Source organism: Carya illinoinensis, chromosome 7 (assembly GCF_018687715.1).
Source record: "Carya illinoinensis cultivar Pawnee chromosome 7, C.illinoinensisPawnee_v1, whole genome shotgun sequence".
Classification (NCBI taxonomy): Eukaryota; Viridiplantae; Streptophyta; class Magnoliopsida; order Fagales; family Juglandaceae; genus Carya; species Carya illinoinensis.
In genome coordinates, this window is record NC_056758.1 from 8,891,295 (window position 1) to 8,907,782 (window position 16,488).

The 16,488-nt window shown below is 33.8% G+C and overlaps 2 protein-coding genes across 3 annotated transcripts; both read right to left on the reverse strand.

Moving 5' to 3' along the window:
• Positions 1 to 2,643: 2,643 nt before the first annotated feature.
• On the reverse strand, positions 2,644 to 6,809 carry LOC122317058 (B-box zinc finger protein 19-like). Of its 2 annotated transcripts, none has more exons than XM_043133958.1 (5): positions 6,271 to 6,809; positions 5,561 to 5,657; positions 5,323 to 5,438; positions 4,992 to 5,237; positions 2,644 to 3,054 (listed from the first exon to the last, which is right to left on the reverse strand). In XM_043133958.1, exons 1-5 carry the CDS (start codon positions 6,361 to 6,363, stop codon positions 3,022 to 3,024), a joined length of 585 nt encoding a protein of 194 aa, XP_042989892.1. In that variant the 5' UTR covers positions 6,364 to 6,809; the 3' UTR covers positions 2,644 to 3,021. The 2 variants fall into 2 exon arrangements, with proteins under 2 accessions (XP_042989892.1, XP_042989893.1); XM_043133959.1 differs by lacking the exon at positions 2,644 to 3,054 and adding an exon at positions 3,062 to 3,428 and having other exon boundaries at positions 6,271 to 6,763.
• Positions 6,810 to 9,035: 2,226 nt separating this feature from the next.
• On the reverse strand, positions 9,036 to 10,665 carry LOC122317324 (metallothiol transferase FosB-like). Its single transcript, XM_043134337.1, has 3 exons — positions 10,405 to 10,665; positions 9,820 to 9,940; positions 9,036 to 9,571 (listed from the first exon to the last, which is right to left on the reverse strand). The coding sequence occupies exons 1-3, from the start codon at positions 10,566 to 10,568 to the stop codon at positions 9,281 to 9,283; spliced, it is 576 nt and encodes a 191-aa protein (XP_042990271.1). The 5' UTR covers positions 10,569 to 10,665; the 3' UTR covers positions 9,036 to 9,280.
• Positions 10,666 to 16,488: the final 5,823 nt, after the last annotated feature.

The following is a 16,488-nucleotide window of genomic DNA, read 5'->3' on the forward strand; positions in this document are numbered from 1 at the left end:
AAGACCAAATACAAAACAGATATTTATTGCAGGAAAAGCAATAACTGTTTCTTTTCATTTTATTTATTTATATATACTAGTTACACAGATTCATAACTGATAAGTACAGGTGCAAAGACAAGTACTAAATTCAAATACAAAGATGAAACTTTGAGTAACATACGAGGATAGCATTTAACCTGGTAGCCTAATTTTGTAATTACAAAAAAATTACTTATTTATGATCAGTTATTTTTAATGAAATGTCTATTTCTAGTTAAAATATGTTTGTTATCATTGTAAATAGTCATTTTTATTATAAAAAATTGATCACAAATACTTATTTTTCTCATAATATATATATAACGATGTTGTTCTTGGAGTTTAATCTTCATCTCGAGTTTGGTCTTCACCATGCTGTTGAGTAGATGATGAGGACTGAGTTATATATGCCCAGGGTTTTGCTTGGTTGATAAGGGAAGTTTCCCCGTAGCCCAAAAGGAGGGAAAAAAGAAATTTTCAAGTTTCCCGTCGTTTTCTTTCCACCGAATAAATTGGATTTCTCAAAAGTTACTTGATCACTAATCAGACATTTATTTTTTAATTAGAAATGCTAAATGTATTTAGAAAAAATTTATAAAATACTTACTTTTTTATGTGTAAGTTATTGATATGTTGAAAGGAAAATACTAAATGTACTTAAGAAAATTTATAAAAAAATTTACTTCTCCACATGTCATTTATTAATATGTTAAAAATTATGAAATTTAAAATTTAAAATTAAAATTTCAAATAAAACTAGCAAAATGAATTTGATAACTAAAAGTGTAAGTAAAAATATAAGTATATATAGTATTACTTGTGCTGAAAATTATAAAATTTGAAATAGTAATACTATATATATTTATAATTTTTTGTAAGTATAATAAGAATGATAAGCATAATAAAAATGATAAGTACAATAAGTATGATAAGTGTAATACTTATTGTTGGAGGGATTTTTGCCCGGAGCCTAAAGCCTAGGAGTACGGGCTCGAACGAGGGGAGCCCAGGTCACCAGGGAAAATCTTGGCCCAAGGGAGTCCTTGGGCCCCAAGAGAAATGAATAAAGGATGCGCAGGTCTCTGTCGTAACCCGAAAGGGGTAAGAAAAGCCCAACCAAAGAACATGCCTCTTTAACAACAAGCAAAAATAAGAAGAGCAACCCAACGTAATGCACCTACAATAGCTAGACGGGACAAAGGTCACACCACATTAATTGCTCATGACTGAGAAAATAATAGTAGACACACCACCCCCGTTGGTAGGGCTTGGGCCTCTAATCCCAAATATAGGTATAAAAATGACTCGAAGATATTGAAATAGAGGTTACTTTGGATGCTCTTACCATAGCTTTCTTCTTAGAGAATATCACTAACTTAGGTATTGGAAGGTCCACTGGCCCACATCCCTGAGGCTTTTTTTATGTTTTCAAACACCAAGTTCAAAGACCTAAGCTATTGAGGGCCTGGCCCAAGAATATACGAAATATAACATCAACATGTATAATAATTATAATACGGATAATACTAATATTAATAAAATTTTTCTTAAGTACAATTAGCATTTTTCAATTTTTCAATTTAAAACTTGAATCTGAAAAAAATAAATAATATAATACATCTGGTAAGTTTTTTGTAAATAAAAATATAAATTCATATATCACTCCTCAATTTCATACGACAGTATGCAACTTAGAAGACTCGTAGGAGTTCATCTGTTAATGACTTAACAAAAAACAAAAAAGAAAAAGAATTCACATTTTGATATGGAATTGGACAGTCCGTTTAGTTTTGAATAATAATCTTCAAACCATTTATATTTATAGAAAAAATTATATCCATAAATTAATGTGGAGGAAAAAAATTTTGCTAGTCTCCACCGTCGTTTCGAAAAGAAAACTACTATAATTATAAAATAGTCAAAAAAAAAAAAAAATGATAGTTACACTCGTGAGTGCATAAATTCAGTGTAATTATTTTAAAAAAAATAAATACAAAATTCACATGGTAAAAAATTAATTTTTTAAGAATTAACTTTATATCTTTTTGAAACGACTGTATAACATTTACGTATTCCACGACTATATATAACATTGTTACACAAAATAATACCACACAGAGTCCACGAACTGACGTATCTCATCAGTTTTTGTTCTTTTATTTATTTATTGTTTTTTACTTTTCATTACCCTGCATCCCGAGTCCCCCTCTCCCTCTCCCCTTCCACCCCCCCTCTCTTTTCTCTCTCCATTTTCTAGCAGAAGCAGCAAGGCCAAGAAGAACAGGGCAAAATCATCGCCATCCTCAAACTTTGGCATAACACTGTACTTACAATCACAAGAAAAAAGAACAGCTTTATTTCGAGTAGGAACAGAGAAAAGATTAAAGCTTTTGGTTTGTGGCATTGTGCTGCTCCTCTTGGCCGTGGGCAAAGGTGAAGCCCCTCATCTTCGCCGCCAAGAAGGGAAGCGAAGCGTGAGGGAACCGGTGAGAGTTATATTTTTGCTCGTTTTGCAGACATTTGAGTATAATTTTTTATGCTGGGAATAATTTTAGATAATTTTTCATCTTGGTCTTGTTGGTTGCACACTCCGAAAATAATATTTCAGCTTGCTCTCGTTGGTTGCAGACACTGGTCTAAATTACCATAGTATAATTTGATCTTACAATATATCCCAGTGTATACTGATAATCAACAATAACTTCTGGGTTTTGCATATAGAAATTTCAGGAAGCACACCAAATGTCAATAGCAGCACACCAAATGACTTGAAAGAAGCACACGAAAGGGCATGAAGAAGCCCAAATGAACAGACAAATACACTAGGAACGGGACGACGAAGCTCAAACAACGGGCTGGGATAGTTCTGGAACAGACTCATGTAACGTGTCCCCATCACACGGAGAGTATAAGAAACATTTTAAGTCTGATAATCTTTACTTCTATTCCTGTTTGTAAGGTTGTGTCCTCGGTGTCACAGGATGAAATCTATCGTCATTTTCATGTACTATTGCAAAGCAAAATGAAGAAAACCTGGAAATTAGGTGACTTTCTCATTGTTAGCTTCATCAACAAGTGTTGTGAGCATAGCAAGAAATCTCACGATGAGAAAAGTACAATATCATGTTGTAGTTGTACAGTAATGGGTTTTGCAAATATTTAGTGCTTTACAAAACTTCCAAAGCACTTTCAAAGATGACCAGGTCATTCACTGGAATGTTTTATAATCTTTGGCATTTCAATGTAAGTTATGAATGCTGTTGAACTGCTATTTCCTGCGCCTTGGAGAAAAGACATCCACCCACTAGAAAGAGGACAGGGAGAAGTTCCACACAACTCAGCTCTCTCTTCAGGCATGAATGTAAGATAATGAATGAACCGTGCTTCTGGATTTGTTATCATTGATCCTAAGAACAACAAATTCCTGTTTTTTAAACTTCTGGTATGCATCACAAATCAACTTTACATGCTTAAACAGAAGACATGCCTTGAAGTTCTATGCTAATCTTGTTAAGATGTGTTTGGATGTTCCAGCCATCATAAAAGAATTGCACGAAGTTACAGTTAAATTCTGACATTGGTCCCAACTTTTATTTAAATTTGGGCAATATACCGTGTATCTTAGAGATATTTATCATATACCTTCCTGTAAGCAAGCAGTAGATATCAAATTTCTTTTTCTTTATTTTTTCTCCTTATAAGCAGCTCTACCATATACCAATAATACTGATGTGATGCGTCCATTCTAAGTATGAATCTTAAAAAACCGTTAGCCTTCAAGCTACATTCAACTCCATGAATAGGGAAAATCTATATGATTCAAAATCCATTACATTCTTCTGTATTATTCAATAATTGTCAGTATTGCTTTGTTTCCTCTAGTTTAGACAGTTATGCAAATGGACTCTATCCATGACATAGAAGCCTAACATCTCTAGCTCCAGCCTGCTTTCTATTTTCAAAACCAAATAGGGTCGAATAAAAAATCCTTACCCAACAGTGCAGTTTATGCGATATAAATATATATGGCTAGAGGAGAGTTCGGTCTGGTTCGGTCCTAGGAGGTTTTGTGGACCGGACTAGACCAATTCGGTCTAGGGTTTTCCCATCTTGGATTGGGCCGGTCTAGTCCCATTCGGGATAGTCCGGTCCGGTCGGTCTAATCGATCCAACCTTCTTCTTTATTTTATTTTTTAAAATCAATTGATAAAAAAAAATTTATTGAAAATACTAAATTAAAATTAAGTGACTTATTAAATGATCACTTAATGAAAATTTTATAATAAATTGTACAATTATTAATATATACTAGTATTATATATTATAGTTATACATTAAAAAATATAATAATACATTGATCTAAATATATATAGCTATAGACTTTACCAATACTATAACTAATAACTATACTATGTTAGTGATAAATTGGTAATACTATATTAAATAACACTCTATGTAGTTGTAGTGATTTAATACTAACATATTAAGTTAACTATACTAATACTATTATAAATTTATACATATACTATAATTATACTATAACCCTTATAATATGTTAATATATTGATATATATATATTAGTACTATATATTATAGTTATACATTAAAGAATATAATACTCATGTAATATTGTGATATATTAATAATTAATTATATACAATTATTTATATAAATAATAATATATATTTTTTATTTTTCATTCGATCCGGTCCAGGGTGAAAATCCCTTGGACCGGACTTAATGAATTTGGTCCTATATAATTTGGACCGAACCGGACCAGATCAATTCGGTCCGGTTCAGTCCAAAATGGTCGGTCCGGTCGGTTTCTCTTCTTCGGACTGGCCGAATCTCTCTGCTATATATGGCTCGTTTAAATTGCATCCATTCGATTTGTTTGGGAGGTGAAAAGGTGCCTTTAGTAAATTGAGATCTATATTTATACAAATAGAAGTAGCAGAAGATGTACTCACTCTAAACTGATTGTTTGATGTCTGTTCATGCATCCGGTGAGGCTGGATATTCAAATCAATCATTTTATCCATCTTTGAATGCCCATCAGCATTAGCATCTAAGTTTGGAATAGAAGAGGCCCTCTGATTTTGCTGGTTCTCTCCCATTGTCAGTTTAGGAGGCTGGTTTTGTCCTCTTATGTTCTCACCCGGATCCACGGGTTGCATAGCTGGCTCTTCAAGAAGACCAGCTTTATCTCCTGGGAACTATAGAACAACTTAAGAATGTCAGGTCTGAAGAGAATCATGCAGAACAGAAAAGCATGACTCAATTTTCTCCGCAGGTACAAACCTCAACTCTCTGCCTAAACAGAAGATATCTTCCATGTGTTCGCTTTCCTCCAACATGAATAATCATGTCACATTGCAAACACAGGGAACTTCCATCCACCTCACAGTAAAAGAAAGCTATTACATACATGTTAAAGAAAAGGAGAACCATAAGCCTGAAATTCTTCTACCAAACGCAAGAGGCACATTTCTGAAAAATAAATGGATAAGTGAAGACTAAAAAGATATCACATGCATACCAGGAGCATTTTCACATATGTCACAACGGGGAACATCACTGGGATTTGCGAGACCAACCCGTACATGCCGGCTAGCAAGCTTATTGCACATGTGAACCTGCCACTCCCATACACAGTTAAAGCATTGCAGTCAGATGTTGAGCAGGGAAATTAAGAATAATATCCATCATTAGGATTTCAAATTTTCAATAACCCTTGAGGAAAGATTTTCCTGAGTTTGTGTGAAGAAGGATATAGAAAAATTAACCCATTTCAAGCACCGTTTTTCGCTCTTATCAAAGATATCTCATAACGTGTTGAAAATAAGGAAGAACAAAGTAGAGGGCAAGAAACTGCATGCTCTACACCATTTTGTCCAAGGTCACCAATGTCATACACCTTCTCACCACGACGCCGAAACTGTAAACCCGTATCCTAGTTCTCAAAGTTATCACATGAATTAATAACGAACCATGAATATCTCAAACGATATTGCTGTTTGAACAACATATGCAGTTTCAGCCAAGATTCTTGATCTTTTTTTTTTTTTTCGTATGGGTAACATGAAAAGCAAGTAATAATCGGGTCAACAACTAATTAGGATACAAACCCCAATAAGGAATCATTGGTAAAATCACAAACACAAAACCCAATCGATTAACAATAATTAAGAACAAGCAATTTGGAGAACTAGAATCAACCACAAGTGCCACGAAGAAAAACGAAAAAACCTTTTCGTCGCAGGAACGGCAGAGAGCGGCCTCATCGGCAGCGCAAAACACGATAGCGGCCGCGCCCTCGCAAGCGTCACAAAGTGTTCGCATACTTGTAAATCCCTTCCACTTTCATGTCTCCGACACTAACCAATATATAACAACAAAAGATCCATGTGCAGACTTCACGAGCCAGTAACCAAAAACCAAACCCAACTAAACCCTCATAAACAAAAATCCAACTTAGAATAAGACACAAAACCCACCACTGAATCTATATGCACGCAATGATGAGGAAAGACTAGGACTTCAGAGAGACAGAGCAAAGGGGATAATAAAACGAAGGGCAGGGACTTTGGGGGGTGGAGGATATTCGAGAAGAGCGATGCATGTGGATTTTAATAAGCAACAGGGTTTGGGGTTTTATTTGTCAAACTCTTGTTCACATCCCCACTACGAGCTTGGTTCGAGGACACTGGCCACAACCTTCAAAGCCAGTGTGGGGCTGAAAGCTTGAAAGCGACTCTCACTTTATTCTCAACCATCAGTTTAGTTATCTGAGAACTGAGAAGGACCCCATTTCACTTGGCCATGCTCCAGCTACTGATGTTGCTACTTGCATCATCTTTGCCACTCGTTGAAGCGCAGCCGTGCACTCGGCATCTTCTGGTGTCTTCTTAACTTCTGTACTATATTGTTATGATCGTCGAGAAACATCCCAAAGTTACAGTACATGAAACAAATTTCTCAATCACCTCTTTCTTTTAGGTATCCATCAATTCGACTTTAATTTGATTAAAACGGAATTTATTATACATCAAATACATTATTGGTGTGATAGTATGAGTTAATATATAAAAAAAAATTATTTCTATTTTAAAATTTTAATTATTCTAAAATCTTAAAAATAAATGGCATACCAGCTTGTAAATTGCATTTCTAATGCAAAGCACTTGCCATTTCGCAAATATAATTTATTGATTGAATAATTAATTCTATTCATCATCTCAATTTTTATCATATTTTTATTATTTTATGATATGATATTAAATTTTTAAAAATTATTTATTATATTATACTTGTGAACTTATCATTTAATATTAAATGAATGATAAAAAAAAATAGATAATGAATAGAATTTTTTTATTAAATTTTAATTAAGTTATAAAAGAATATTTAATTAATGACGGCATGCTTATTTTATAGCTCATGTATACATTACCTAATTGTTCTTGGATCATGAAAGTCACCAATTATTGACATTGATACTATGTTATGCATATTGAGCCAAAGAACTACCCAAAATGCTCCATTGCCCTGATCTCTCGGTAGTGCAAACACATCCACCATCCTAGCCTAGGATGCATTCTCATCAGCTTGCCCGTCACACCATCTCTAGCCTTCCACGGTGCAAAGGACCACCACCACAACGCTATCATGAATCACGTCTGTAATTTCTTTCTTCTGCATATAAGATTAAATAAATTAATTAATTATGGAGAGTAAATTTGATTAAAGCCTGGTTTGGCTGGTTTTAATTTTAAATGTTGAGATAAAATAAGATGAGTTAGAAATAATTTGAATTAAAATATTTTATAAGATTTTGAAAAATATGAGAGAAAAAATTAAATTAAAGTATTATAAAGTCAAAATATTATTAGAAAATAATCTTTTACTATAATTTTTGTTTTTGAAATTTGAAAAATTTAAATTATTTTTTATGTTTTGTTTAGAAGTTCGAGAAAGTTGTAATAATTAAGAAATTATTAGATAAAAAAGTTAAAAATTAAAAATTAAAAAGTATCTGTAATGTTTGGATATTGAGAAAATATATAATAAGATAAAATATTGGTACCTCTCTATCCCAACTAGGCTAAGTATTAATTTCTTAAAGTACCATGATTGACATAACATAGCTGGAATGCAACTAATTTCATCCGGTGGTGATGTCTGGACTTTATACATATACAAATGCAATAAGGATGTTTGGACTTTTGTGCATATACAAATGCAATAAGGATGTTTGGACTTTTGTGGTATACAGTTCACTTTATTTATTTATCATATTTTCAATTTAAAAAATGTCAATAAAAAAAAAAGGGAGTCTTTATATATGTTTCATTGCAAAAGACATTATTTAGAAAGAAAAAAAAAAAAAAAAAAAAAAAAAAAAAAAAAAAAAAAAAAAAAAAAAAAAGGGCAAAAGCCAGAGTGATCATAGCAAACAAAAATCGTGTTTTCATTATGGTGCATCTTATTACTAACATAAAAATGAAGAAGAGTAAAGGTACAAAAACTCAAATTGTTCAACTAAGATTTTCGAGTTCAAATGCTAAGACTTACATTCTCATAAAACTTCTATTTATCTTAAAATAGAATATTTTGTTAACTAGAACAAGGGATGAATTCAAGCCTCTTTGCCAAATTCAATCTACAATATTTTTTTTTAAGAATAATACTAGATGTAATTTTAAAGTGTACAAATTTCGTATATTTTTTTATAAAAAGTGGAATCTATCATTAAAATGAGTAAGCGGGATTTGTACATCGTATAAATGCAAATATGATCTCTTTTTATTTTCAAAGTTTTGAGCTACAAAAAGTACTCTATAAGAAGAGTTACAGCTTATTGAGAAAATAATATGTAAATAGCCAATTCTATCCACTAATAATAACATACATAGCACCAAACAAAAACAGTTAGCACCATAAAACCACTAAAACATTAATGGATATATATATTGGGGCCTACCATCTTGGCAGACAATTTCCTTGCACCCATATATAGGAAGCTCCCCATTAATAGGAAACTTCTTTCAAACAAAATATTGATACAATCCAAAAGCCACATCTTGGCTTCAAAGCATATATTTTACAGTCTTACATTATTTATTCAAAGTAGCAGTAGATCATAACCAATACAAACCCTGTCAAACTTGCAAACATATAACAATTTTTTCCTTTTTACCAAACAAAAGAAGGTGAAATTGTTCACTCTGATCTTTTTTCTTTTTTGTTGGGGAACCTTTTAAAATGAAAAGTTCATCATGTCCATGCTCAGGCTCTCCATCATCACCTTCTCCATGAATCCACAGTTGCTGGGTTCGGTCTTCTTGAATCTTTGCCCCATGGGCTTGAAAGCGCAGGCAGAGATGGGAATAATAGGGATGTTCTCGCAGTTGCAGAGCTCGACCATGTACCCATCTGGGTCGTGAAAGAACACCTGTTCCACCTTGTTTCCTTCGTCCTCCACCAAAGCTGTCACATACCTCATCCCCATGTCTTGCAGCCTGCTTATCACAAGTCCGACATCTGTACACTGTTCAAAAAACATCATGTCTGTGTTATAAACATCATCCACATGAATCATGAGTAATTATATAATAGGTGTTCTTGGAATACAGACGCGTGGTAATCACATCTTATCATAAGATGTCATGTCGATGAAAATTAGTTCTTACATAAGCAATTTTGATTGTACATATAACATCTGGTAATAAGATATTTGTTTTTCCACGATCACTACCACAAATACCACTCTAATCCATGTAGTTTCTTGTTCTTTACCTGGAAGGAGATGTGGTTGTCCTTGGGATTAATTGGTCGCACTTCAGTCGGGGTGGTGTCAAACTCATGATCGATTGATGGGTTCTCAATTAAGTGTATCCCAATGCCATAATTGTACAACCTGGATACATTCACATATGTTATAAAGAGAAGATGGAAGAAAAAAAGTTTCCCCAAACGAAAATAATAAACTGAAAGGCCACAACAATTTTAGAGAATATATCATTGTGATCAGGACTCAGTAACACTTCAATAAACTGTCAATTTAATGCAAAAAGCTTTCATCCTTCCAAAAACAAAACTTTCTTGCAGAATTCCTCTTTATAAAAATGAAGTTTGATATGGGTTTTGAAGTTTGTTTTATGCCCTGGAGATGACTAGCTAGCTAAAAGGAGCGTGCAAACGGAAGAAGCATAATATATATAAATTAAAATTTTTATTATGATGTGTCTTGCTGCGACACGTTAGATCTCCTTTATATTAAAAAAATTTATAATCTAATATACCATAGCCACCCATATCAATTTAACCCAACACTTATATATGTGTGTGTGTGTGTGTGTGTGAAGGCTTTAGAAAACATACCAAGCTCCATTGAAATTGAAAGAAGAGGGGCGTTTGATGAGAACAAAGCCCAGGATATCTTCATAGAACCGAACTGAATCCCATACTGATCTGCACATAAGAGACACATGGTTCAAAGAGAGAAGTGGCAGTGCCCCATAGCTGCTTGCTTCCACTATCTCCATTTTCTCTCTCTGTATATAAATTTTTAGCGCTCACTTTTCACTCAGCGAGCCTCCTGATGTTTTTCGATCTACTTCTTTTTCTTGTGGGTATGAAACATTACTTGGATGCTCTATTTATAAAGAAAGGCCTTGGAAGTATTTCCCTGCATGAATTCAAAACCATGCATAGCTATTCTTGTCCAATTGTGACTAGTGGGCAATGGGGGTGAGGAACTTTCCTGGCAGATTCTCTCATATCAAATCAGACAGATTGAATAGAGTCATTATCATGTGGTTTTCGTCCTTCAATTGCTATTTCCCCTAATTCTCAATTATCCAACGTCACCACATTAAGGCCTTGTTTGTTTTTACAAATGAGATTAATTAAATTGAGATTAAAATTAAAAATTGAATAAAATATTATTAGAATATATTTTTTTAATATTATTTTAAATTTAAAAAAGTTGAATTATTCATTTTATTTTGTGTGAAATTTTTATAAAGTTATAATGATTAGATGAAATAAAATAAGATGAGTTAAGAGAAGTTATGAAAATAACAAAGCCTAAGACATAATAAGAAACGCTACAGAAGTGTTCCGTTAATATCATAAGATTGAGCCTTCTAGGAACCAGCTAACACAACTAAATATATCTATCTTCTTGCAAATTCGATAACTACTATTGGAATTATAACGTGATACTCTTATCCTATCCTAGAATTAATGTGATATTATTAAAATTACTTATATAATCATTAATTTTTAATCATAAAACCACGTGTCATAGTCTAAGCTATACCTTTATCTAATAATAAAAAATTATGACTAATAACTTAATATATAAATATATATATATATATATATATAAAGAACGAACCACCAAGCTAGTTGTCATTCATTTTTTTATTTGAAAATTTTTGAGTTTGCTGTGATGAAGCCAACTAGGCTAGCGAGCTGTCATTAATTAGTAGCCTAGCTAAAGAAAAAAGGAAAATGGAAAGCGATAATTAAGCCGGGTCCTTGACAAACTGTACAATGACAGTGGTTTTTCCTACCCGAATTAATGGATACAAAAAGGCAAAATTTTAAAGTTTTGTTTACGTTGTGAGTTGAGGTGGGATAAAATTAAAAGTTAAAAAAAATATTATTAAAATATTATTTTTTAAATATTATTATTATTTTAAAATTTAAAAAATTTAAATTATTTATTATATTTTGTATAAAAATTTAAAAATATAATAATGATCATAAGATGAAATATTTCTTATATCCAAACAAGACCTAAACGTTTACGGTTTGAGCCTTGGCTTGCTTGAGTCCCAACTTTCAGCTTATTAAACATGAATTCAGCTTATTCGGGATAAGTAAGCTTGGGTACTGCTGGTCATGGTCCCTACCCAGCTTGAACATTCGGCTTATTCGGGATAATCAAGCTGCAGAGTAGTAGTAACGTAATTTTGTTGTCAAGAATCTGTTGGTGAAAAGGTGAAACAACCATGCACGCACGTTGAGTATGGTTTTTGCATTCTGAAGCTTGTGAAAGCAGAAAGTACAAGGCTCCGAAATTGTGAAGTTTCTATGATATTTCCTCTCACATCTACGCGGTCTACGCGTTTTCATATTAATGTTTTATCATATATAGCTTATATATCACAGCAAAGGGCTTATTACATTAGAGTGATGTTAGCATTAATAATATGCCTTGTGATATTCATGAAAAAGATCAGCTGTATCATCATGTCCAAGCAAGAAGCTGCAAAGAAGCCACTTTATTTTACCCCAAAATCAGATTCTTATTTGTTTTGATTTCACGCAATGATCTCTGTCTTTTAGCTACATTTGGTCGGTGATATTTAAAAAAAAAAAACTAGAATGTTTTTCAGATTCTTGTACCAGCTGGTTGAGTGTCTTGAGACGATATATATATATATATACATATATATATATATATATACAAACCTTTTTCTACTGCTGAAAAAAATGTTGTGGTTTGGTGGATAAGTGTGACATGATGATCAAGTGACACGGCAACATTATTACCTATTAATTATTTTTGCTTCTCAAATGAGTTGTTCTTTTGTTTGTACATTTTTTTTAAAAGAAAAAATAATGCATTAACTTTCTATGTTTTAGTTCTTTGTACCTCGTTATCTTGGATTTTCTTCTTATCTGGTTAGACTGATGACTTGTAACAATGCACCAAAACAAAGATTGATTCACATGGAAGATTATTTAGTATTCGGATCCATTCTTTTTAAAGACAAATCAATGTGATCTACGAATGTAGAATTTGTGGGGTCTAGAGATTGTTCTATCAAAGGAAAAAATTAAAATAAATTGGGTTGCTTAGTTTAAACTAGGAAGTATATATATATATATATAACACTTTAAACACGCAATCAGTGAAGTGTACCGCATCAATATGCGTAAACGAGGATGACAAAACAAAAATTCTATGCGCAGTCATTTTTGTGGACTCCTTTGTACACTCCAGTGATATAATTGATTGTGTATTAAAAAAAATTAATCCAACCAATCATATCATTGTAGTGCGCAGGGAGTACGCAAAAGTGACTGTATGTAGCATTACTCATGACAAAATTAAGGACGAACAACAGTATTATTGATAGAGTTCTTATACATATAATGTGATAAATGTGTCAATTACTTTTATCTTCAATTTGTTACTAACTCATCTCAATGCAGATTGTTAACTCACGTGATAAGCAACAGCACTTATATGATAAATGAAGCAATAAGAACCTGCAGTGGTTTAAACGGTGCCGTCTCACTTAAAGCTTGGGATGAAGGAGAGCCGTCCGATCAATCTCTACTTCATGTATATATATGTGGTTATCGAACTAGGGTTAAGAGAGAGTGATTTCATTTGTACTGTAGCCGTCTGAGAGATTGGGTGAGTCCGAGAGAGAAAGAAAGAACTAGGGTTTGTGAGGGAAAGTGAAATGCCATGATTTTGTGGCTTTTCTTGACTCCATTGTAGTTCGATCTTGTACTATGGCATTTTGGCCTTGAAGATTCATCAATAAAGTGATCTCTGAGGCTGTTCCTGCCGTGGATGTAGGCCATTAGGGCCGAACCACGTAATCTCTGTTCGTATCTTCTTCTTTCCCCTTTCTTTCTATTTTCTGTGCATATTTCTTGTTCCTTTACTGATTCATAGCTTATTCTTGTTATCCTATTATCATTATCATATCTTGTGAATATCTCAACTAAGTTTCGGTGTTGATCAGAATCTTATCATTTTGAGATTCCTGAGTTATGTTCTGTTTTGAATCTGTGTACATATGTATATTGTTTTGAATCTGTGTACATATCTATATACTGTCATACAGTTGGAGGATCTCTGAAAGAGGAATTCTTGTATTTGGATTTCTGTATTGGGGATTATTGGATATTATTGTATACTTGGTTTGAAACATAACAAGTGGTATCAAGAGCTTAGGTTCTATGGGGACCACGAAATTTGATGTTGAGAAGTTCACGGGTGAAAATGATTTTGGTTTGTGGAGGATTAAGATGAGGGCTCTGCTAGTCCAACAGGGCTTGCAGGATGCCCTCACCAGTGATAAAATGGGCTCCTCCTCGAAAGAGGAAGGGAAGGAGAAGGTCCAAAGGGACTTTCTCCAAAAGGCCCATAGTGCTCTGATCTTTTCCCTAGGAGACAAGGTCTTAAGGGAAGTAGCTAATGAAGAAACTGCTGCTGGTATCTGGTTAAAGCTTGAACATCTTTATATGACTAAATCCCTAGCAAACAGACTATATAAAAAGACTAGGTTATATACTCTTAAGATGTCTTCTGGAACTTCAATAGGAGAACATCTGGATACTTTTAATAAGATTATATTAGACCTAGCTAATATAGATATTAAGGTGGAGGATGAGGATCAAGCAATCCTCTTATTGAGTTCTTTGGACTCCTCATACCAGAACCTTAAGGAGACCATGATGTATGGTAGAGATGCAATGTCTCTAGATGAAGTGCAATCTGTGCTTCATGCTAGAGAATTACAAAATCAAGAAAATACCAAACAAGAACATGGTGAGGGTTTGTCTGTTAGGGGAAGACCAGAAAAGAGAGGCAAGAAAGGCAAAACAGAAAATAAGAAATATAGGTCTAAGTCTAAAGGAAAACAGTTAAAATGTTTTCTGTGTCACAAAGAATGACATTTCAAGAGAGATTGTCCTGAGAGAAAAACAAAGATAGGATACAAGAACAAAGATGAAGGGGATGCAGCAGTGGTGTTAGATGGGTATGATAGTGCTGAAGTACTAAATATATCTAATATAGGCCATGAAGGTGAGTGGATATTAGATTCAGGTTGTTCTTTTCACATGTGTCCTAACAGGGACTGGTTTGAAAACTTTTCTGAATTGGATGGTGGGCATGTAATTCTAGGGAATAATAAATCCTGTAAAATCATGGGTATTGGGTGTGTAAGACTAAAACTACATGATGGGATGGAGAGACTTTTGAGGGAGGTCAGATTTATACCTGACCTAAAGAGAAATTTAATTTCTCTTGGTATGCTTGATAACTCAGATTATTCTTTTAAGTCTGAATCAGGGGTCCTTAGAGTTACTAAAGGTTCACTTACAATTATGAAAGGGGTTATAAAGAATGGCCTTTACACCTTAGTTGGGAAAACAACTGTAGGGGAAGCATCCCCTGTACATAATGAAGTTGAGAAAAAATCTGTGCTATGGCACAGGAGGCTAGGGCATGTTAGTCAAAGAGGGCTTTTAGAACTTAAGAAACAGGGTCTGCTGAAAGAGGCAAACCTGGACAATTTACCTTTCTGTGAAGACTGTGTCTATGGAAAGGCTAAAAGGGTTAGTTTTAAAAGGGCAACTCATCTGACTACTCAGACTCTAGATTATGTACATGCTAACCTTTGGGGACCTTCTAGAGTAAGTTCTCATGGTGGAGGGAATTATTTTCTCTCCATCATTGATGATTACTCTAGAAAGGTGTGGATTTACATACTTAAACATAAGAGTGACACTTTTGAAAAGTTTAAGGAATGGAAATCCTTAGTTGAAAAACAGGTAGACAGAAAATTAAAAACATTAAGAACTGACAATGGGTTAGAGTTTCTGTCAACAGAGTTTAATAATTTCTGTCAAAAGGAAGGGATTCTAAGACACAAAACTGTTAGGGAAACACCTCAACAAAATGGTCTAGCTGAAAGGATGAATAGGACCATTCTAGAGAGGGTAAGATGCATGTTGTCAAATGCTGGGTTACCTAAAACATTCTGGGCTGAAGCTGCTGCTACAGCTGTCCATTTAATTAATAGGTGTCCATCTTCTGCCATAGACTTTAAAACACCACAAGAAATGTGGACTGGGAAACCTCCCAGGTATGATTACCTTAGAATTTTTGGATGTACAGCCTATGCACATTCAAAAACTGATGAGTTAGACCCTAGGGCACTAAAATGCATTTTTGTGGGATACCCTGAGGGAGTGAAGGGGTATAAGCTATGGATAGACAAACCTGGTAGAAATAAATGTATAATTAGCAGGGATGTGATCTTTAATGAATCCCAAATGGCTCGGGTCCAGAATACAGAAATAGAACAAATACCTGGAAATACAGAGGGAAATGTACATGTTGAGGTGGAGAGAGGAAACACCTCAACTGGTAGTAATGCTGGGGAAGTCAGTAACTCTGAAGACCCAATTTCAGAGGACTTAGATAAACCAGGTCCTGACTCTTACATGTTAGTAAGAGACAGGAAGAAAAGGACTATAAAACCTCCCATTAGGTATGGTCATGCAGAGCTTACTGCTTTTGCTTTGACTATTGCTGATGAGGTCATTTATCAAGAACCAAGGACTTATAAAGAGGCCATTGCAAGCCAAGATGCCACTAAGTGGATACTTGCTATGTAAGAAGAAATGGAGTCTTTAAATAAA